Source organism: Barbus barbus, assembly GCF_936440315.1.
Source record: "Barbus barbus genome assembly, chromosome: 37".
Classification (NCBI taxonomy): domain Eukaryota; kingdom Metazoa; phylum Chordata; class Actinopteri; order Cypriniformes; family Cyprinidae; genus Barbus; species Barbus barbus.
This window is the reverse complement of record NC_136715.1, coordinates 14,712,294-14,737,542: the sequence shown is the minus strand read 5'-3', so window position 1 is coordinate 14,737,542 and position 25,249 is coordinate 14,712,294. Positions and strand designations below refer to the sequence as shown.

The 25,249-nt window shown below is 36.5% G+C and overlaps 1 protein-coding gene across 2 annotated transcripts in view; it reads right to left on the bottom strand.

Annotated features, from left to right (window-relative positions):
• LOC306857063 (SLIT-ROBO Rho GTPase-activating protein 2-like) overlaps positions 1–25,249 on the bottom strand; it is a 106,858-nt gene that overhangs the window by 3,501 nt on the left and 78,108 nt on the right. Inside the window, exons 7-22 of one of the 2 annotated variants that reach the window (XM_079396728.1) lie at positions 24,710–24,838; positions 23,182–23,403; positions 21,649–21,750; positions 20,429–20,626; positions 18,559–18,643; positions 16,015–16,042; positions 15,470–15,500; positions 13,539–13,599; positions 12,338–12,415; positions 12,109–12,243; positions 11,883–11,988; positions 8,928–9,152; positions 5,298–5,377; positions 4,792–4,972; positions 4,487–4,633; positions 1,638–1,956 (exon numbers count right to left, since the gene is read on the bottom strand). In XM_079396728.1, coding sequence (XP_079252854.1) covers positions 1,638–1,956; positions 4,487–4,633; positions 4,792–4,972; positions 5,298–5,377; positions 8,928–9,152; positions 11,883–11,988; positions 12,109–12,243; positions 12,338–12,415; positions 13,539–13,599; positions 15,470–15,500; positions 16,015–16,042; positions 18,559–18,643; positions 20,429–20,626; positions 21,649–21,750; positions 23,182–23,403; positions 24,710–24,838 — 2,127 coding nt within the window. Of the gene's footprint in view, positions 1–1,637; positions 1,957–4,486; positions 4,634–4,791; positions 5,000–5,297; positions 5,378–8,927; positions 9,153–11,882; positions 11,989–12,108; positions 12,244–12,337; positions 12,416–13,538; positions 13,600–15,469; positions 15,501–16,014; positions 16,043–18,558; positions 18,644–20,428; positions 20,627–21,648; positions 21,751–23,181; positions 23,404–24,709; positions 24,839–25,249 lie in introns of both variants that reach the window. The other variant, XM_079396727.1, reaches the window with a different exon arrangement.

Sequence of the window (25,249 nt, the reverse complement as noted above, 5' to 3'; positions counted from 1 at the left end):
GAGGTGGTTACAACAGGCCCAAGAAACAGAAATAGATTCATGGTTTGCTCGTCCCTCCTCTTTACATTCGGTGATTACCTCAGAACGGAAGTCCATTGGCTCGGATTTTTGCACCAATCCTCTCTTACAAAGTACTTTAAAGATCTGGCGAGAGTTCCAGCAGTTTTGGGGAAGAAGTAAATATTCATCACCGCTGATTCCTCTTATTATGAACAAAGCCTTTCTCCCTGGGCTTCAAAATAGTGTTTTTCATCAATGGGCCAAAGCAGGAATTTGGTCAATATCCGACTTGTATAACAGGAATTCTTTGTTATCGTTTCAACAGTTACAAGTATGGGTTACTTTCACATTTTACACAATTTAGACATTTCATTGACAAAACTCTCACTTTCCCCAAAGATCAAGAGATGTGTACTAAACTAGATCAGTTTTTGAAGCACTCTTCGAACACAAGGAATGTTATTTCTAAGGTTCACACCTTGTTAGTTTCTAATTAAGGAAACAATTTGCAAGCATTGTTATCAGGGTGGGAAAGGGACTTTGGGCGGCCTCAGGAGGAGGAGAAATGGTCAAATGTCAAGCGAAATATGAGGTGTATACTGCTGTGTAATAAGGCACAAGAAACACAGTTTAAAATACCGCGCCGTATACATTGTACTCCTTATGTACTTTCTAAGATTAACTCGAAGCGTTCACCCTAGATGTAAATCTGGTTTGGGTTCACACTCCCAAGTGTTTTGGTTCTGCCCTCTGATAAGCCACTTTTGGGATAAGATTAAAGCAAAGCTTGAATGTATATTGTACAGCATTATTAAGAAAGACCCTTGGTTTTTTATTTTGGGAATGAAAAAAAGAGTCAAGCTGGCAAGCAAATTATTATTTGTGGCTCGTAAACGTATACTTGTTGTCTGGATTAAATATAAACCCCAAACAGTGGACCAATGGTACAACAAGACTTTCAGAATTCTTCCATTAGAACATCTTGGGGCCGTTAGCAATGGAAACGAGGCTGAATTAGAAAATATATGGTCCCCATTCTTTCGTAACGTTAAAAAACATTAAATATCTTACTGATCCCAAACATTTGAACAGCAGTGTATATATAGTTATTTTTGTATTTAGCTGCAATTTCAAAAACATTACTGTCATCTGGCTTTTTTTTCAGTTTGATGGAGTTTAGTGCCATTCTCCAGCATTTCACTCCTTTTCAAAAAGACAACATCCGTAGCTTTGGCTTTAGCTGAGGTCAGTCGCTTCTGATTTCTGTTGTACAGCAAGTACAACAACAAAACTGTGAGATGTCCACACTCATAATGATTGGACTGCAGGAACTCCAACTCAATTACATACAACCACATTCGGGATCGATTCTGGACCTCTACCCAGCTGTGAAATTACAGCTCAAAGAAAGATAAATAGGATGTTCTAAAAAAAACACAGACACTCCTCTGGAGAGCTCAGCACTATTTTTCAGAGTGGAAAATGGATTTTCTGTTTACACGTGTGTCATTCTTATTCATTGTAAATTTGTATGAAAACTGACATGGTCTGAAAATTCATTAATTTAAATAATACTTTTAAAGCAATGAAAGCAGTGTCACGCTGAATTAAATTCCCAGATTCTGGGTTTGTCGTACCTGTGAGCTGTGCTCCACCTGAGCGATGACCTCTGGGTCCAGTGGTTTGTGATTGCTGAAACTCTTGGATCGCCCTGCAGGTGTGGACTTGCGGAGCTGAGGGCCTTCCACCTTAGTCTTCAGAGAGGAGTGTCGGGTGATGGAGTTTAAGATGCTGTGAGCACTGACTGGTCGCTTATCTGTCCCTTCCTTAGCCAGTCCACTTGCCGGCATGGAGGAGTTCTTTAAACCCCCTGTTGCTCCGGATGAGCCCTCACCTAGTCCCTCCACTGGCCGGACTGTTCTTCTGATGCTTGGCGCTTCTGGCCGTTTCCTAAACCTAAAATGGATAAAGTGTAGGCAAAATGATACGAGAATCAACATTTAGTTAATTTTATCTATATATACTGTGTACGGTGTCCATGTCTAATGTCCCTGTGAACCGTTCAGTACAAAAACACGTAATATACAGTGCCCTCCATAAGTATTGGAACAGTAAAGACAAAATTTCTCTGTTGGCTGTGGAGTCAAGACATTTGCAAATATGATTAAAAGATGAATATGAGACAAAACTACAGAATGTCACATTTTATTATTAGCCGTTTCAACACATACATGTTTTACCAAATAAAAAGAACAGCACTTTTAGAGTTCATCCCACTCATTGATGTGAGCATAAGTATTGGGACAGTTGAACATAAGGCAGATATAAAAGATTAAAAGCTATTATTTAGTTGCAGATCCCTTGTGCACAATCACAGCAGTGAGTCTGTGACCCATAGACATCACCAGACTCTTGGTCTCATCCTTTGAAATACTTTTCCCAGCCTTTAATGCAGCCAATTCCAATTGTTGCTTGTTTTGGGGAGTTTCTGCCTTTACTCTCCTCTTCAGCTGGTGAAATTCATGTTCAATCGGATTTAAATCTGGAGATTGACTTGGGTAATCTAAGACTTCCCATTTCTTTGCTCTTATAAATTCCTTGACTGAATTGGCAGGGTGTTTTGGGTCATTGTCCTGATGCAACATGAAGCACTTCCCAATGAATCTGGTGGCATTTTCTTGAATATTAGTAGTCAAAATGGTTTTGTACCCTTCCAAATTCATTCTGCTACTGTCATCATACATTTAGTAATCAGTAAAGTTGAGAGGGCCTGTTCCAGAGGCAGCCATGCAGGCCCATGCCATGACACCACCTCCACCATGCTTTACAGATGAGGCTGTATGCTTGGGATCATTTGCAGTTCCCCTTTTCCTCCACATTTTTGCTTTCCCATCACTTAGTTAAAGGCTCATCTTTGTCTCATCGGTCCACAAACACAGTTCCAAAACTCTTCCGGCTCACTTTTGTGCTTTTTTGCAAACTCTAATCTTGCTTTTCTATATTTGGTGCTGGTCAGAGGTTTGCATCTTGCTGTGTAGCATCTGTAATTCTGTGTCAAAGTCTCCTGAGGACAGTAGATTGTCAGAGCCTCACCCCAGCTTTCTGGAAGTTGTTGGTGATTTTACAGACATGTCTTTTAGGGTTCATTTTCACAGCTTTTATGATTTGTCTGTCATCAGCTACTGTTGTTTTCTCAGCCGATCAAGTAGTTGTTGGTTGCTGTTGTTGCTGGTGGTTTCCAAACTCTTGATTTCTCCATGCCCTTTGTTTTTGCTATAGCTCTAATTGACTTCCTCTTTTCTTTTAGTATCCAAATTGCTTGCTTTTCTCTCAAAGTCAGCTCCCTCATCTTCATCCTGGTTTGTGTCATCATCGAATGCAAGATTCAGAATACAGAAGTAATGGATATAACTGATACGACACATTCCCTGCTTTTAATATCTGAAGAATTAATGCAACAGGACACAGCTGATCACTTAGAAAGACCTGTGCGGCAACTGTTCCAATACTTATGCTCACATTAGATAGGGGGATGAAACTCTAAAAGTGCTGAACTTCTTAGCTGGTAAAACATGTATGTGTTGAATCACCCAATAATGAAATGTGACATTCTGTAGTTTTGTCTCATATTCATATTTTAATCATATTTGTAAATGTCTTGACCCTACAGCCAACAGAGCAATTTTGTCTTTACTGTTCCAATACTTTTGGAGGGCACTGTGTGTGTGTGTGTGTGTGTGTGTGTGTGTGTGTGTGTGTGTGTGTATGTGTGTGTGTATATATATATATATATATATATATATATATATATATATATATATATATATATATATATATATGATTTTTTTGATTAAAAGTTTAAAAAAAGAACAGCAAATATTTAAGAGAAATTTACAATATGTAATGCTTTTCAAAAGTTTGGGGTCAGTAATTTTTCTTTTTTTTTTAAAGTAATTAATACTTTTATTCAGGAGGGATGTGTTAATTTGTTTGTGTGTTAGTAAAGACTTATATTGTTAGAAAAGATTTCTATTTTGAACAAATGCTGTTCTTTTTAACTTTGTATTCATCAAAGAATCAAAGAAAAAAGTATCACAGGTTCCAAAAAACAATATCAAGCAGCACAACAGTTTCAACACACATAATAATTCAGCATATTAGAATGATTTCTGAAGGATCATGTGACACTGAAGACTGGAACAATGATGCTGAAAAGTCAGTTCTGCATCACATAAATAAATTATATTTTAAAGTATATTAAAATAGGAAACCAATATTAGAAATTGCAATACGATTTCACAATATTACATTTTTTTCTGTATTTTTTATTGAATACAGCCTTGATGAGCAGAAGGGACTCCCTTCAAAAACCATTAAAAATCTTACTGATCCCAATCTTTTGAGCAGCAGTGTACATGTATATGTACAATTTTTCTTTTTTTCACACCATTTTTATTAATGCATACCAGATGAACTGTTAACTTACTTGTTGAGGTTAGCTAGGTAAATATCAGCTACATGACCTCCAGTGGGTGAGCTGGCACTGGCTCTGGTGGACACCTTCTCTTCCACAGCATCATGGGAAGCCTCTAGGTCAGCTTTGGGACTTCCTCTGCCTGCATATCCATCCGGCCTATCACACAACATCATAGACACCTCCAGAATTAACATATACTATGGGCAGTCTTACTGATAGTTAATCAGTAATTACTAGTAGGACACTGACTAACTGGTTAAAGAAGCAGTTCTGATGAATATCAGTAATTCAAGTCAATAAACCAGACAGCTTACATGTCTTGCACTACTATGTACTGGTGCGGCACCAGTCCCTCAGTGCCGTTGTGGCGACCCTCCCACCAATCCTCAGTCACACGGCTGTACAGCAGCAAAGACGCCCCCTTCTTAAAGGAAAGCTCACGATTGGTGCGTCCAGAGTAGTCAAAACGTGCGATGGCCTCAATGGGGTCAGACTCTGAAATGTTCAAGGACCCTGACTTTACTATTTAGAGACATGAAAGACAGGGAAAGACAAAGAGAGAGAGGACAGGAAGGGGAGAGAGTGAGAGGGGAGGAAGAGCACAAGGAAAAGAGGACGGGTTATTGCACAGGAAGCCAGGCAGGTTAGAGCACATTTATCATAACAGGTTTGGAGTTGCAGAAGGGGTGCGTGGACAAAAGAGGGCGTGAAATAGGATCTTCCACGATAGTGAACTGACTGGTGCTGGAGGCAACAGTGTGTCTTTATAAAAAATGTGTGCGCTTGTTAGTATGGTCTTTTGAATGGCATCTGGGCTCACCATCATCGCTGTTGCGGATTTCAGAGGCAGCGTCAGGTGCAGGTTCATCCACTAGGGGGGGCTCAATGTGTGGACTATCACTGTCGAATTGACCACAAGAAACATATTTCAGTGAAAACCTCAATTACACAAATTTTAACCATTGCTTTAATACAGAAACCAACATTTACATGCAATAGGCACACATCTACATTAAGCATTAAAAAAGGAGATTAAAATGAAAAGCTGATGTTGACCTTTTGATCTATAGCTTACAACTTCTGCTTAAAAGTTTTTTTTTTATATTTGATTATTTGAATCATTTTGTAGACATAAATTGTATTAAGGTATGAATTTCTATTTTAAGTGATATAATTTAGTAAAGAAATTAACAAACCGCTTGTTTGGGTCGATACGATTTTTAATATGCTTTTGAAAGAAGTCTCTTAAGCCAACCAAGGCTGCAAATTTGATTGAGAATAAAAAATAAATAAAAATAAAAACTGTAAAAACAAATACATTGTAAAATATTACAATTTTAAATAACATTTGAATTTAAATTTATTTGAAATGACATTATAAACATCTTTACTCTCACTTTTGATCAACTTAATACATTCTTGCTTCATAAAAGTAAAAAAAATAATAATAATGACTGACCCCAAACTTTTAAACATACTGTAAAAATAAATAAAAAGTGCACCAACAAAGAATGTTTGATTAGAAGCATTTGCGCCCCTTTTTAAAAGCTCATAAGCCTATATAATTTATTATTTGTATTATTTATATTTTGTATATATTTATATTTACTATCCTTAATATGCATGATTATATATATGATTATAAATGCTTGATTTTATTATTTGTATTCACATTTTTCCCCTGCTGACCCAATCAGGACCCATTTTTGAGCCACAATCCGCTATTTTTCCACATATTTTCCGCATAAAATCCCCATATTTTTTTTTACAATACTTCATGCTTTTTATAACCTTAGTATTATTCAAAAATAATAAATACATTCATTAAATTTAAATTGACTGCTATAGTAATAATGAAAAGGAAAGAGCAGAAGGAGGAAAGCTAAAATAAGCACACGACAGTGAATGAGGTCATTTCTGAGAACCAGTTATGATTCTCTATGTCTCACTCTTCAGGCCTGAAACAGAGTGTCCATGCTTCTTTGAAGCAAAACAGGAAGCTGAGCCCAGATACGAGGATCAAAGCTGGACTTTCCTGTGGCCTCTTGACTCTAAACTGAACCTGCGCTCACTCAACTCAACTCCAGTACGGAATCTAATGTGACCAGAAAACTCAGTACTAATGCACAGGAAAATGGCTCGTTTCCAAGGTCACAAGGACCTCAGTGCAGATAACAACTCTGTTATGCAATTCACAGGCCAATACCCTAGTATCAATTTAGTAAAATATCTAACTGAACAACCTGATCTCCTATTGAGCACTCAAGCAAAAACACTGTCTAATTTACTGTCATCACTCTACTAATAAACGCTGCTCTCTCGTAACATATACTGGAGGAAATTCAAGCTCTGCAGAGTGAAAGTACAGTGTTCTACCCAGCTGGAACATATCTTACTAAGACCATCCCAGTTTATTACATAGACAGTTGGCAAGCATGAAGCCTGGGCTAATGAAAAGCTTAGTTTCATTAGAGAGCAGCTTTAGACAGAAGGAACCTGAGGGTAATGACTGTATAATGTACTAATCTCTGCCTGGTGTGTGCAGGGAGACGCTGTCAGACAGGTTTGGCAAAGTACACGTCCATCACAGTTTCAGCGAATCTTTAAAATGACAGACTGGCCTCATCGAGCAGTTAGTTGGTGAAGAAGATCCTGTGATCCTCCTGTCACTCCATCTGAGAGAGCAAGTGTAGCTTTGATCTGGGCTCTTAAGGTAAAATGATCCATGTGGCTTCTTCACCCTCGAGCAGATGAGTTTGTGTTCAATGAGGTCAGAAGCTGCTGTGATTTTAAATGTCTTCCCCAGAGACGCTGGATATGTCAGCATCAGTCTTCAACAAAACTTTTACTTTAGCATTTAAAAGTAAATTTCACTGTCAAAAACTGTCTGGGTCACTTTTTTTTAGGGCATCACAATTGTACCCAAATTGTCATCATTATAGGAAAACAGAAGTATAATATATATATATATATATATATATATATATATATATATATATATATATATATATATATATATATATATATATATATATATATATATATATATATATATATATATATATATATATATATATATGAATAGTTTATTTCCAAAAACAGATTTTTTAATTTTATTTTCAAAAATCATGTTTTTTTTTGTGTTGTGTTTTTATTGTGTTAGTTAGCTGTATTTTGTTTTGTTATTTTAAACCTAATCAAAATAACCCAACTGCAGTTTGATTGAGTAATTGGAATGTACAATGAAAAAAAACATAATTTCTGAAAATTGTTAAAAACGGAGTTCTCTTTTTTTGCAAATGAACTCTTCATATATATCTGAGATCTGAGGCTACAAAGATGTAATTAAAGTTAAAATACTGAATGAACAATGGCAATTTTATTTATATAGCACCATTAATTACAACCCAGGGTTGTCAAAAGTGCTTTAAAACAAAAATAAAAACACAAAAACACTTACTTAAAAAAAAAAAAAAACTAATCAGACAAAAGACAATAAAATGACAATAAAAGTAAGATAGGAAAGCATTAATACAGATTATAACAAATACATTTTTAGGCTAGACTTAAAAGCAAATACAGGATGACTGAAGTGATCTGGCTGGAAAATGCTAGTAAGTATGAACAGTAATTCCTGTCAGGGCAGGAACTGAGCATGCAACGTGTTAACTACAGTATGTTGTTAACGTGTCTTGACTTCACATGACCTAAAACCTCAGGAAGCTGAAACGAGACCGACTAAACCCAGAGCTAAAAACACATCATCTCGCCAGCTCAAAGTCTTAATTACACCGCCCATGCAATCTAAACAATCCCGTGCATGAAAACCACATGAAATGAGCCTGCATCTCACAAACAAACCTGACCTGGACACGTTGCTTTTTTTTCACGATGACACAGCAGTCTGAAGTCATTTCCTCTATGACATCCAAAACAGTTATTAAAAAGCCGCAGGAGGGCATTTCATTAGCACTTGGCCTTGAGCAGGGCAGGATAACCTCGTTTTTCATTTAAAAACGGACATCATGATGGTGGTTTTTGAGTCTGGCTGCCTGCCACTATTCTGGTTGCTTTCACGTTGACATCTTTTGGGAGTCTAGGTCATGTGCTGATACATGAAAATGTATCAGTGCCTTCAACCACTGAACTGACGGCTTAAAGGAGCATAATATACACAGGAACTTTAAAAAGCGACTGACTCCCTATAGGGCCCTGTTGGTCTTATAATGTCTCTTTATCTTTATAATGCTCAATCCATCATGTCTGACTGGTTCTGCATTAAATCAAGCTCATCTGATCAACTCATTTCTGGTTTTATGGTTCGGCTAAGCAGCTGCTTCAATAAAATGTGGTGCCAGTATTCACTGCCAATGAATTTTGCCAAGATTATGTGATTCATTTTCATCCTCCTTTCTTCCTTTTTTTGTAACCAAATTCACTCTAGACTCACCAGTATTCCTCAGCGGCTCCTCCACAGTCATAGATGGGCCCCTCCAGCTCACGGGGTCCTGGAAAGATGGTCTCGTGATGGATAATAATGGTTTTGATGAGCTCGTTCACATGTGCCTGGCAGGAGACTTGGTCGTGGCCGTCAGGTACAGACATGAGTGTGGGGCCGAAGCAGATAGCCAGGTTGTAGGGGTCCATCATATTGTCATCACTGTACTGGGACAGACTAGTTAAATGAGAGAGAAAAATAAGAGTTAACCAAAAAAAAACACAGATATGCAAAGTAACTCAAATAATATGCCTGTTGGCGCCTTATTTGTTCCTGGTTGCAATAGCGCTAATGTGATGTAACATGGTGTTGCGCTGCTAAAATGACGCTACAGTCTCGTGACACTATGCTCTGCTCACATGCTCTGATAAGAATAGCTTTGAAGGACTATACATTATTTAGATCATTTAAAAAAATCTGTTTAATCTGACTATGTTGCATAGAACTGAATAAAAATTATACATTGATATTTAATATTAATATATTTTCTGTCCAGTTTCTTTAACTTTCAATAAAAGTGTGGTTAAATTCAGTATCACTAAAATTAGTAAGTTAAAAAGTCTTACAAAAAATATTAAATAATTATTAAAAAGCATTTTCGGTTTTCGGCCAAGTGCATCCAGAATTTTCTGCTTCGGCCCAGAATTTTCATTTCAGTGCATCCCCTAACAAATTATTGTATGCTATTTTAATGTCAATTATTACATTCAATTATTTTATTATACACACAAGAAACCTTAATTTTGCCGACCAAACATCTTTGACTTCAATATTTATTAGAATTTTAAGTTAATATTTTAATATCAAGAACACATTTGCATGTTCACTGATAACGTTAATGGTTACATGACATGCAGATAAACAAAAAAAAATTAAAAAAAATAATAATATAAAAATAAAGAAAAAATAATAATAAAAAAAGTTCCTCTGAATATCCACTACAACACTGCAGAACATTGGTTTCCCACAATCCCTCACTTAACCTTCATCACACACATCACAAAATATTTTCTATCTTTTGTAGTAAGTGTTGTATCTTTATTGTTTTTATTTTATGAATATTTATTTTAATAAAAAAAACAATTACTTATTAACTTTAATATTGCACAAAAAACATTAAGATGGCACTTTAACTGCGCCGAAGAACATTTCTTAATTAATTAATAAAGTCCAAAAAATAAAAATGATAAATATAGAAAAATAAGAACTATACTTAAGAATATTTCTATTTCTGTATATTAACAACTGATGCATGGCTTGAAATGCACCAAATATCAAAAAAGCAAAACAACAATAACAAAAAATGTACAAAATAGTCATCCTATCCAGATACATGTTGAAATGATCCCTGATCATATGAATATTCTCATGGAGAGACCAGCTCCTGCTGGACTAATGTGAAAAACACACTGAGTTCCAGACTGAATCTCTATCTTCACTTCCTCACAACAGCTCATTTATCATGAGCCTAAGCCAGCTTTCACCCATTTATGCGTGTCTGTGAGACTGCTCTGAATTGTTACACCTTTTTATTTGTTCCTTTCTTACTCCACAGTATGCCCACTTGATTTGATTACTGAAAACTTAACGGGGTTGGGATAAAAGCAGTAGGGGCTCCAAACCCAATTTATGAGCACCGTCCTGCCCAGACAGTTACAACTGCACAAGGGCTTCCAATTACCTCTCTCTCTTTGTTTATTTCTGACTGCATTGCCATTCAAATGAGATCTCTTGATGTGTATCTGTGAGCGTATGCCATGCATACCTATGAACAATGCACATGATTGGCTGTAACACATGCTAGAGCGCATTAGAGAGAGATGCAGTTCTTCAGAGACCTATTCTGGCACCGCCATTGACTTTTATAGCAGAGAAAAGATCTATCAGCCATAGCGCAAACAGAGAAGCCATTCACCCAGGGCTACAGACGTCCAGCATGGGAGCACTAATGGTGGCTTGATGGCGACACCATATTTCAACACACATTCGCTTCCCCCTTCTGGCTGTGATACCAGGGCTGGAAAGGGTTCAGATGCTTTAGGAAAACCAGACACGCCTGTGTGCACATCGGCAGGCTGGAGTAGAAACTAAGATCGTGTTGTGGTCTGGAGGGTCTTTCAAAAGGACCACAGGGTGGAAAAAAAAGTGGAAGAACGAGAGGCAGAGATACGGAGGGACGCGTTCCAAGAGGCTTGAGTGCTGTAGCCCTCAGTTGAGCTTGGGTATAGGCCAACCTTCTCTTTTTGGTAAGAGAATATTTAAATTTGTAGTAAAAAGGTCTTGTAAAATGGTAAGTTTACATTATACATAAGCTCTTTGTATGCTGGGCTAAGGTTAGCTGTAATAAATCACTGTAAATTGGCACTGGTTTAAAGGAATCGTTCATATAAATAATTCTGTCATCATTTACTCGCCCTTATGTTGCTCCAAACCGCTAACTTAATTCCTTTATTCACTGAAAATCTCATATCTTCAGGGATGCAAACTCATCAGCGGTAAAAAAAAAAAAGAATTGACGAATGGACATGTTATGTGAACATTTTCTTTGCTTTCAAATGTTAAACCATAAAGCTTTTTTGCCAGAAAAAAAATGAAATTGAATAATAACGTAGTCTATGGAATTACTTGGAACACTGAGCACAAGCCATATGGACCACATTTAATTTAATTAAAGGAGCTTTTTTGTCCTTTCCTTTTCATATGGAAAAAAGCACCCGGGACATTCTGCTAAACATCTACTTTCTGTGTTCCCTGGACATGAAAATGATACGGGGCTGGAAGGACATGAGGTGGAGTAAATGATTGTCACAGACCTTGTCTTGAGTTAAAAATCACAGATAAACAAAAGAACCGAATGACTTTGATGGGAAAATTCATTCCAGACCAGCTTTGATTGGCGGAACTTACTGGTTGAGGAAAGCAAACAGGTATCGCATGATAACCAGGGTGCTGCTGGGTAGAGACAGCAGGACTTTGTGGATGTGGACAGCTCTGTCCTGGAGGTTCTCCATGGCTGGAAAAAACAACATGAAAAAGAAACGTGTTTATTTAGGACAAAAGCTTCTCCATTGTCTAATCTGGTCTGCAGTGCGCACGTGTATTGTGGGTGTAGAAAATAAAAGCGGACACTCACAGACACAGGACATTAGGTCATGGAAGACTTCCTTAGGAAAGAGGGCGTTCTCCAGGCCTCTGAAGTAGAGCTTTAACACTCCAGCGATGGAGTCCATATCGTGATCGTTCTGGTCCCCAGCCAGCGGGTCCTCACCTGAGACAAGAAAGAAAGAACCCTTCACGAATGCAGACTTGATTCGAAATAAGATAAAAGAAGGTTCAGCATATGACAGTCTAGAGAAACTCACCTCTTTCAAAGGCATTCTTAATATCATTGACTTCCACTTGAGAGCCGGACACCCTGAATATGCCTTCATGATGGAGACCTGTACAGACACAGACATGACGTTATGAACAAAGAATAGACAGGAAGTGTCGTACTGGTTTACTCTGGCACTTGAACTGTTTGTACTTCATAGCAGATACTGATATAATCCTAACTATTTTAACTAAGCTGGGTCTACTGAATCTTCAGCGTCATGGCAAAAACAAAAAAAAATTATTGTTAGTTTGTCCAAGTTTAATGTGATTTGGATCAAATAAATTAAAGCAAAACAATTAATGAATACTAATTATAAATTATTATTATAATTTTATAAATAAATCATGTTGAATTGTATGATAAAATACTAAATGTAAAATAAATATAGATAGATATAGATATATAAATACTACAAAGTTTATTTACAAACTGAAATTAAGGTTCCAAAGGGTTTTCTTTAAGCAATTCCATGGCAGAAAGATTTTTGATTCAGAGAACAGTTCTTAAAATAACCTCTTTTTAGTGTAAAGAATATGTTCCATGGACATTGAAGGTTTTTCATGGAAAGAACCTTTATTTTTATGACTTTTTCTTTGGATGAATCATTTAAAAAGAGATTTTTTGGTTTGTTTATATGATGAATTACTGCTGAATCAGTCAGAGCAGTTACTAGAGTTTCTGACTCATTTGTCTATCAGACAACCTAGTTAAAGATACAAATTTCTAAAACAGAGTTTCCACCCCATTTGACCAACGAGTATCTATGACTTCACCATGATTTTTCCAATCGTTCATGATTTCTGAATAAGGATTATTTTAACAAGTAGCTTTTATAAATCAGAAGTAATTTCTAGACTATCAAATATTTTGAACAGAGCACAACCAGAAAAAATGCATATTTACTAGAAACTTTAATCAATTCATTAATTGCAATAACTTTTGGAGATCTCTAATTTCCCTGATATTTCCAGATTTTCCATGACACAAGTAATAAATGGTATATGAAATAAATAAATTTGGGACTAAACTGAGTTGAATCCTCAGATTCTAAAAAATAAGAAGTGGTATATACTGTATGATAGAAAAATAAATGAAGCAGAACAGAACACTTTGTTCAGGGAAAGTCTAGAGAGCAGCACAGCAATGGTGCCTTTGGAAAGAAAAGGAATGTGAGAGAGAAAGCTCACCATGTCGACTGATGAAGCGAATACAACTCTCCACCATCAGGGGAATGATTTGGCTGGACTCCTAAAGGAAGGAAATAAAAAAAAAATAGAAAACAAAATATGAAGGAGAAAATATGCAGGTCTGTTCAGATGGTTCAGTGGGATTTCTCTGGACATTTTGCAGCACAGGAAAACTTTCTGAACAAGGGTCTCCGTTTCTCAGCAGAATACTTAAATAATAATAATATTTGCAAAAGGAGGCAGGCATCAGACAGAATTTAGGAGGGATGAAAAAGCAGCACAGTTTGAGCCATGAGGGAATAGGGCAACGGTTGCTAGGAGACAACTTCTCTCCACAGATTCCTTTTGTTTATTTGGGTGAGCAGGAAATGGCTAAGCGAAGCCGAATTTGGGCCACGTCTAGCCTGAACTTTACTGCTCGGAGTCCAGCCCTCAAAGTCTTATACATACAGACAGGAGTATAAAGCATCATTTGGCTTTATTGTACCCCCCCTCCTCTCCTCAATTAAATCTTTTGTTTCTCATATTGTTTGTTTTCTAGTCACAGACAACAATTCTTATATCATTATCCCTCACTAGAGGGCGATATGATCATTGGGATGGTTAAATGAGGTGCTGCGGTGGGTCCTTTTCTTTGTTCGCCCATACTGTACGGTGGTAAACCCCTGTAGGTTTTAGGTTGTAGGACATGCACACTAAATTTATATCACTGGCCCATTTTACAAACTTATCCCACTGCCACTATGAGTGCAGGGTGGCACTGCTTTATTACTGTTATATTACATATCCTAAAGAGACATGCAAGTACCAATTTACAGCAAAAAATGTTCAAAGACAGTAATCATACAAATACACATCACACGTCACATGGAAGTAGGGCTGGGAGTTTTCAACTGTGATTCACATAATCTCGATTCAATTCCAAAACGATTTTCAAAGAATCTTTCTGCAATTTTCAACATTTTTCTCATCGACAAATTCTGGGCAAAGATTCTGCATAAAAGCATTCATAAGAAATGTCTTCTCTGTTCCGCCAATAGAAATAGAACAAACTTGGTTTATGTATACTGTTTATCAGGAGAGTGACTTCACTGAACTCCGATGCCCTTGATTGTTGTTTAATTATAGATATAGTCATAATGTAATAAATAATAATGATTTTAAAATAAATAAATAGTATGAATACTGTTTATTCATTTAATATATAGTATTCATACTATTTATATTATTTTTATTTCATGAATTACATGTATTTAATTAGGTATTTTAGACTAATTTATTTATTATATTATTAATTAAAATAATTGGTTAATTTAATTATATTATTATTTGTTTTAACAATTGTTTATGGGTTGGTTGGGGAGAGATTGAAAATCTAAAAAGCATCGTCGCTATACAAATAATCGCTTTCATTCCAGCTAAATAAACATTTAATAAAAAAATTATAAAAAGAAAAAGAATACATGAATAATAATAACCTAGTATCAGTGTCTTTTGCTCTGAGTAAATAAAATGCCACATAAAACAAACAAACAAACAAGGAAAACAAATGCATGAAATAAATATTAAATTACATCAATATAAATACACGCACAAAGAAATACACAAACATACAACCCATACGTAAAAACATAGCGCACATCCTGCAGCAGTTTCAATTGTATGGCAAACTATATCCCGAGTGAACACATTTCCTTTAAATATAAAGTGAACAGCTGACAACTTCTTGCACTTGACGTTTAAAATTATGTAAAGTTTTGTTTGTTTGCACAGTGGCAGCACACTATTTTATCACGTTTTCCCAGCACTGCACACCACTCTAATATTTTATCCAGCATATTGATTTCAATAACAGTAACTGATTATGATCTTTAGCGGAATGATCCAGAATCAATCCCGAGTCAGTTCTACCAGTGAGTGGTGATAATTACCTGTTTCCGAACAGTGGAGTTCCTCCGTCCGCTGATGGACACAAGCAAGAGAGAGATGGAAAGAAAAAGAGAAAGCTCTGTCATTACGATGGATCATTTTCCCTCAAACTGCCCTAACCCTCCACATTCAATTTACAAACTGCCTGTGGCCATCAGACCAGTAGAAATCACCCTCCTGAGAAGGGCCCTATACACTGGCCTTACACACACACACACACACACACACACACACACACACACACACACACACACACACACACACACACGCTTTCAGTAGTGTTTGTTGTGAAAGCGCTTGATTTGTCTCTTCAGTGAACTCTTGTTTAAAAGTCCGTTCCCATTTCCGTACTCCATTATAACTTTAGAGTAAATCACCTACCCCATGCCTCAATAAATAAATCAGCAGATGTGAATAAAAGATGAATATGTCTAGACGAGATATTCATCCATAACTGGCCCTGAGACATCTGCATGTGTGCTAAATTAATTCTTGAGGGCGTAAATGTTTGTGTCTTTGGTTTTGTTGGCTTTCCCACAGCACTCACCTGGCAAGGCAGTAGTCGGTCTTCTGACCTGAATGGAGAGATACGAGGAGAAAAAAAAGGAAAAAGAGAGAGAAAAACAGTTAGACGGAGGCTGGATGTGTGAGGAAGAGGCCACATCTGGACACGGTTTCCTTTTGGGAATAAAACGCTTGTCCCGCTTCTTGTCTGTCACAAGGATCTTCCTGTGAGACATGACCTCATATCCACACATTACACTCCAAACACATTCAGCGGTATCTCAACTTATGCCAAACGTGCAACAGACTTCCATGAGCTAATCATCTAAACCACTTTGTTTCCTTCAATCTGTGCTAGAACATTCTGTCAGTTTACTCAGGAACAGCAGCTGGGGTTGCACACACTGTACTCAGCACTATTTCACGCATAAGGCTGGATTTATTGAGGTATTTTGACATTAAAATCTGTTTTTGTCACTGGACAAAATAAGAAAGACAACGAATAACTGAGGTGTTTCCAATTCGCTCAACAAATTACGTCAATTTGAAATCAATCCAAATCCCAGTAGAAAAATGATAAGGTGCTCTGAACAAAATGTAAGTGGTGTTTGTCCATGCAGAACTGGAGTCTATTATCAGTATTGATTAATATTTAATTTAACATGCCTTTCCTATCATTTTTACATTCAGATTACATTTGCCGTTATCTAACGCTCATTTAAATTTAATCACTAAGAATTACTAATAATGTTATCTTTGGCAAATCTCAAAATAATTAAACACTCTTCATACTATACATTATAATGTTGAGCACCAAATCAGCATATTAGAATGACCTCTGAAGGATCATGTGACACTGAAGACTGGAGTAATGGAGGAGAAAGTTAACCTCTACAAAATCACTACTTTAGGTCAAAATGGACAGATCATCTCAGCTAGCATGCTTATTTCACTATACAGTAATCAACACCATTGCTCTCTCCATCACACGCAATTATCTCTTCATTATCTTCTGTGCCATCAGTCTGATTCTCTCAGTTTCACTTCCTGTTCACTGCCAGTCCGAACTGACTGGCTGACAGTGCCGTTCTGTCTGGAAGAATGAACGTGGGAGGGACATTGAGTGAAAAACACTCCAGGAAATCCCCGCTGTGCTCTTCTCTTTCTTACAGACTCATTTTCTGTGTTTTGTAGCATGGCACATGAGCTCTGACCTCCACCATCCAGGACTGCCTTTGAGTGAGTGGATAAGATCACGCTAAGGTCCAGAGGACAGCAGTACAGAGTGGCACTGCGCTGTTAAAGCTTCATGCTCTGATGAGACTGAAGACATCAGTAGCATCCTCGAGCTTACACACACACAGTCAAACCCAGTACCCTCTCTACCTGACACTACAACATCCCACACACGCATATTAACCCTAACCCTACACATAAAAGAAAAAATATTTTATAGATAATGAAATAATAATTGTATAATTTGATGTATCATTTAACAGACTAAATACAAACCATAGGCTAATTATACAACACTGTTCTGTCTTTATGAGGGAGTCATTGAAATCATTCATTCAAATGATTTGTTCAAAAACACTGATTCATTTGGGAACAAATCACATGACTGTCTTAATGAGGCAGTCATATAAATCATTCACTCAACTGATTTGTTCAAAAAACTGATTCATTCCAAGATGAAACAAGTGACTAGGTATGTTTAAATGCACTATTTTTCATTAATCCGAATGAATCCAATCTAATTTCAGATTTTGAAAATTTATATGAACCTTAAATTTTGCAATCCGATTCACATATTCGTTTGCATGTGCTCTGAACAAAATACAAGTTTTTAAATAAAATTGTGAAAATAGCTAGTTGGGATTCAGGCGTTACATGCATATTTCTATGGAAGCTTGTTTCCACCACTGAATAAAAACAAAAAAATGTTAATTGCGAGTTTTTCATCTCACAATTCTGAATTTTTTCGTTACAATTGCGAGTCTACATCTCACCAGAATTGAGATAAAAAGCTGGAATTTAATTTTTTTTTTTTATTCAGTGGCGGAAACGGGCTTCCATATCTTTCTTGTTTCCTATTGATCAGATTATTTTGTCTACACCACCCCTTCCAAACCAATACAAATTTCATTAAGATCAAGCTCAGTTGGATTGATTTAGGTGTTGACAAAATCTTTTCAGTCCAACCGAATCATAAATCCAGTTACTGGATAATTTGGTTTCATGTACAGTAAACGTATTGTCTTTATGAATGACACACAATGAATCATTTTCTTTAAAATCAACCAGCTCATTCAAAACACTGACTCAGGGAACTGTGTGTTGCTCTGAGAAGCACAAAGGTGGATTCTGCTTTGACTTCGTTTTGAAGTATTTTCACTTAAGCAAAAAATAACTGGTACTATTGTAGTGTCTATAACATAATTTACTCCAAATTAATGTGTTGCTTATTGAACAAAAGCAATATTACACCCACAATATCTTATTGATGGCATTAGCTTTTCCAGTAAAATGTGCACAAACTACAGCTCATAAACCCACATGCACAAGTCACTCGAGAAAGATTACTCACTTTCTCCCAGAGTCTTTTGGATCAAGTCATGTTTAGCCTGTAATTTGGTGATGAGGTTCCTACCCTCCAGAAACTCCTTCAGTTTCTGAAATAGAGAATATAAAAAGTTTCAACTCCAGCCCAACTGTTAGTTCATCTCAACACTTATGAACAAACACTGCTGAGAAATTTCATTTGAATAGCTATTAAGTGAGCAGTATAATCAATCTTCCTTCCTTTCCTCGGCTTTCTGGCAAAGGATCCTTCCTCCACCCCTTTCAATTTGCTGTGCTGTTGAGACTATACATCTTGTTGGCGTAAACATTAATTTCATATCCATTGGAGCACTGGGAGGCACTGGATCTATGTGCTCTAATAGCTTATGGCTCTTTGGGGGCGAGAACCCTGACCTGATGGAAACCTGACAGCGAAGAGACAGATAGAGGAGTCAGGAGACGGATGGAGAGAAACCTGAACTGCGGAGGGAATGAGGGAGCTGGGTAGACAGATGCTTACAAATTCATCCATCATATATCACAGCCATACCAGCATTGCAGTCATGCAGACTCAAGAAGGATAGCCAAAACATGGAGCCATGCACTAGTGCTTTTGGTAGAAAGAGATAAGCTGAACGTACATAGGGAGTTAAAGAGAAAGAGGGAGATATATGGGAGGAATACATCAGGATATGATCTAATGAAGAGTTTGGGATAAAACAGCCTGCACAACATCAAGTGACAAACCTCTGCTTGCTAATCTTGTGCTTCCATTGATCATGTGTGTACTGTTAGGCCAGAGTGAATGGAAATTCATGGTCTTACTGTTCTATTCTGTTCTACCTTTTAAATAAAACAGTAAATCAATTATAAAACAAAATTCATAAAACAGTGAAAATGGAAAAAACCATTAAAACAAATCTCCATATAAACACATAAATTATAATATATAAATGCATAACGTGTATAAATGTATATATAAATAAATTTTTAAACTACTAAATATAAAAATACATTGTATATAAAAAATGTATTGAATGAATTTCATTTAACTGCCACATACCAAACACATGTAACAATTATATCAACTGTGTGTGTGTGTATGTATACATATACACACACACATATACACACATACATACACATACACACACACACATATATACATACATACATATATATACACATATACATACACACACATATATATATATATATATATATATATATATATATATATATATATATATATATATATATATATATATATATATATACACACACATATACATATATATACATATACATATATATATATATATATACACATATATATATATATATATATATATATATATATATATATATATATATATATATATATATATATATATATATATATATATATATATATATATATGTGTGTGTGTGTGTGTGTGTGTGTGTGTGTATGTATGTATGTATGTACACACATACACACATATATACATACATACATACATATATATATGTGGCTCCCTGGCCATTGCTATACTGCTGCTGCTGTGTTCTGGGTATCTGGGCACGTTTGGAGAACAAATTCCTCTGCAATTGTATTTTTCGAATTACAATGTTACAGTTTCAGTTGTCTACAAACAAGCACAGATCAATGAACAGCAATCAACTGCAGCAGTCTCCTCTAACTGCAGTCTTTTCAATCAAAGGCTTCTTAAAAGACTCAGAAAGGACATTAAGCTGCATCTCAAACACTTAATCTCTTATCTCTCCCTTCATCACCCTTCCTTTCCCATTTCTCTTTCTGTCCTTTCATGCCCCTAGCCACAGATTTCCCACCGTCCAATCTCTTTCTTCAACCCTGTATTAAACTGATTCCTCTCCTTCTCCATCTCATTTACCGTGAAGTAGAACTGTTCTGTCTCCTGCTGGTTGGCTCGTCTCTTGGCCAGGCTGGGTTTGCTCATGAAAGATTCAGACACAGTGGACTTGACCGACTCCATTGAGTTACTGTGGTGGAAGCAGTCAGTCACATCAAAGTCCTCAATGGTCACCATGTCCTGGATGGTCTGTAGAGTGGCCTCCATCGTCTTCTTTACCTGGAGAAAGAGTATGTACATTATAGTTGCTATATGTTGGCAATATTACAACTTACAAAGTACACAAGTGAAATGAAGCAACAGCAATTTCTCCTGCTGTAATCACTCAATCAAGATATTTCATTTTACAGACTGGTGCACTGCATTAAATCATTTTCTTGGTTGTTATTTCTGTCTTGTTTTCCATTAAATGCATCCAAACATCCTTAAAAGAAGATAAGGAACAAAAGTGCATATGATATTGCATATGATGATTTTTTTTATGTCTTGAATTAAGTTTCTCAGACTACTGGCTAACTGATTTTTATATTATTCATGAGAATAACTTCCCTGCATTTTGTTAGATTAATATTTTAGAGCAAGAAAAAAGATTAGGCCCACTTAAAATTGAATGTACTTTGAAGAATTTTTTTTAAGGATGTTTAAATATGTTCACTGAAAAACAGGTCAAAAACACAGATAACGTAAATGTGTTTTTTTCCATTGTCAGAGAAACTGTCAATCTGCAAAGTCTTTATTTTTAATATCACAAACGTCTGAGTGAAATTTATATTAAATAAAAAATAAACAGAACATGGAGAAAGTTTAATGCTTTATTGAAACACTAACATTAACCCATGATTTTTACACTACGTCCCTAGTCCAACCAATTCTATTTAATCATTTTTTCCCCCACATTTTCTGTTGATGGATTTCAACATAAATGTTTAATGCTAATATTAAACAGAGCTACACTCTTATTGGTAGCTTAACATTTAATCAAATTAGCCACAATACTTGTCATGGGTTCGATTTAGACAAGTGTCTGCCAAATGTACAAATGTAAATAATTCAACTGAATGGAAATCTGTGGAATTAGGAATGTATGTGTAAAGATGACAGCTGAATCAAAAATACTTTTACTCAATCAATGCTCTGATATGAAAACGTGCACAAAAAAAGTTTAAAGTTTGACAGATGTAATATAAGCAAAAAATGAATGCGTTGTGCACATTGTATTTGTTGGGCCATGTGTATGTCACCTCATCATTCTCTATTTTCAGTGTGGACAGGCGGGACTGCAGCTGCTGGCATCTCTGGATCAGCTCTCCTTGCACGGCCTGCTGGGCACACAAATGTCCCACCTGAGGGAGAAAGACGGAAGAAAGTGCTTGAGAACTTCAACAACAGAACGAAGGAGAACTATAGCAAGCCAGTGATAAAGCTGATATCCCCACATGCTCTGAATACCGGAGTGACTCGAGCAAGCCTCTATCTGCCTCTCGCTCACTTTCTTTCCCACTCTCTCAATCTCTTTTTTGCTCATAACAGCTGGGGAACATCTGGCTCACTGTGGTCCACCCTCTCCCTGAGGGCTGAACACACGACAGGGCACACGTGCACTGGAGAAAACCAGCTGCTCTGTTCATCACACACATACAAACATCCAGGACCCCTGATGTTAATTACAAAAACATCATCATAAAGGTCAGCACAGCAGAAAACACTGTTGTTTGATTTCACAGAAAAAAAAAAAATTGTAGTTCAATTAAAAATGTTAACTTTAGGTTGAGCTGTAGTGTCTAATTGTTTCAGTGCTAAAATACTTCCTTCTATCCCAGTTTAATATTCACACTGTATCTCTGTGATGCTCTTAAAACATTGCTTTGTTTGGGAATCCAACACAGCAACATCAGCTCAGCCAATGGCATGAGTTAAACTATAAGTTTGACTGACCAATGACAATGATTTTTACAAACAGGTTTTCTAAGCTCTATGTTTGAAATTATTATTTGGTGACGATAGCAGCAAAGGACTGAAACAAAACAAAAAACTACTACCAATATTTTACTAATAAATAAATAGACAAATAAAATCAAGAATGAACAAAATTAATAAATAACATAAAAAACTGAATTAACTGGCTGTTTGTAGGTGCTGTGGCATTAACCACTGATACAAATGGCAGAGAAAGAACACATCTCACCTTAAAATAAAATAGATCTGTCATATAATACTGACAATTTCTGCATGATTCAATATATAAATTACAGCACCTATAAGGTTAGCAGTCAATTTTCCACATTAATAGTGAATAAGATAAAACATAACTAGACAGTCTAAATGACAACCTATAATAATACAGGGCTGAAGCAACTGTGGTCTCTCCGCAGGCATGTCTGTCACTGTGCAACAATCTGATTGAGCAATGCTTCATTCCTCTTGAGGTGTCTGGGTTTGTTTGGACATGCAATGAGACACAGTCTTGCAAGAGTAACAGCAGGACACATAGTCACAGAGAGACAATGCTGATCATAAAAGTACCAACTGGTATTTAACGAAGCCGATTTCTTGATATCATCAAGATGTTTGATCTTTTGGAGCAAAAGCACTTGGCATCAGTAAAGCTGCACTCAGTTGCCTAAGAATGTCTGTGTGTCATTGTTTACCCACATTGTGAATCTGCTGTTGGTATATTGCTTGGGGCATGAAAATAATTACCATCACTGCATATTCCATTAAATATTCATTTCACCACTGTCACGTCATAGCCAATAATGATCACACCGACTGACCATATCACCCATGTGAGACTGGAAGTCGAAGCGCATCGGAGGGCAGAAGATGTTGTTGTAGGTCTCCATGAGCCTTTGCTTGTCTGCGTTGGCCTCCAGGTTCTCCGCAGCATTCTCAATGGTCTCTAAACCACCGTGCTTGGAAGTCTCAACGTTAAACTCAGCTGAGAGGTAGGTACGCAGTGCACGGTTCAGACTGGCATGGTAGCCCAGGTCACAGCACTGAGAGAGGGGGAAAAAGGGAGGGCATTTGCTTGGTATTCTGAGCTCTGAATGTAAAAGCTGTGAATTGAGAAAGGCATTAAAATCCAGAGTAAAGCACAACATCTGTGAATCTTTCATTCAAAGAAGCTTAAAATACGTTTTATTAGTACTAAAAATACAATAATTAGTGATAAAATAACAATAAAAATAGTGTGCCCTTTGTACTCCCCCGAAACCCATTTTCGTTTATTAACCGATACATGGTTAAAATTTCACTTCCATGCTCTGACTGCTTCAAATGAAGACTACTCAAACTAAATCCATCATTCACAGTTCCTCACTCAAAAAGAGGATGCCATGTTGTTGAGGTTAATACAAGAAGGAGATTTCAGCACTTTGTGGGTGCCTTATAAGGAGTCTGATGTTGATTTGGTGGGACAAGTGGAACTCTCTTGCGGAACTCACACGGGGGGATGCTACAAGTTTACCTTCAAAGTCACACTTGAAGAAAGAAGGCTGATGAGGCAGCAAACTGTCAGAAGGTATTACTACATTGGGGCACAATGTACATGGGCATATTTAGGACATTTCACTTAAACGCCCTCTTAGGGCTGCACAGAATACAGGAAATAAAAAATACTGGGGTACGAAAAAGTTTGCCAGTGCTCACGTGACACGAAGGATAAAAAAAACTAATTAAATAGGCTGTTTAACAAAAGGGATGTCATTTGCACATTCTCAATGGTGGAATTGAATTACTTAATGATTATATTCTTATGCAAAATGAATGAGAAAACCGTCATACGACAGTTCGCTTAGAACTGTTAAAAAGGAACTTCATCAAAATGCTCATCAAAAATAAAAGGTTAAGATTAATCACAAATTATTTACATACTGACAGAACTAGTTTCATTTTATCAGCTGTCCTGAGCTTTGCAATTGATCACGATACACCTGGCATTGGAAGTTTTAAAAACCCGTTGGATCAAACTAGTTCAAACCAGTGTTGTTAAACTAAAACAATGAAAAAGATAGTAAAATCATACTAAAGATAGTAAGAACTAAAAATATTACAATTTATTCAAATATAAAGCTAGTAAAAAGCTAGTATACATCCATAAATAATACTAACTAACAGTGGTTCAAACCAGTTAAGCTTGACTGCAGTATAACATCAAATATAAAAAGCTTTAAGAAGGAATATTTGTGATTTAGCAAAAAAAAAAAAAAAAGTGTGGTAAACATTTCTCTAGAACAATACACTAGAAACACATGAAGATTCCTGAACTGGCTCGTTGGAGTGATGAGATGAAGGTGGACTTACATCTATGAGGTCAGACAGATCATGGATGTAGTATTTGAAGACGCAGCTATTGGTGGCCTCCAGAGCCAGAAGGTACTCATTCCTGGCCTTGATGGCTTTCAGCTTGTTTTCAGTGTATTTTGCTTGCCGCTAAGAAAAAAAAAAAAAAACAGGAGGATGAGACAATGGTTGAGAAAAGGACAGATTATTATTTTTTATTTTCACAGTTCATAGCAAACACAGGCTTTAAATGTTAGTGTTTACAACTGTCCTGCAACAAAGCATCTTAAAGTCAAGCATAAAGTCATTGAAGCATGGGGGGAAAAAAAACATCTGTTTTAAGATGTGTGTAAAAATAAAAGTTTGGAACAGCGTGAGGGTAGGTAAATAATGACAGACTTCTTTTTGAGCGAACAAAACCTTTAAAGCTTACGTTAAACATGAGCTCATGATGGATAGCATGTTGTTTAACTTCTACTAGTCCTCCCTGAATAGGCTCATGTTAGAGCTGCCACCACAAACTGTACTACATTTCCATCTGTAAATGCTGCTGGGGTGACC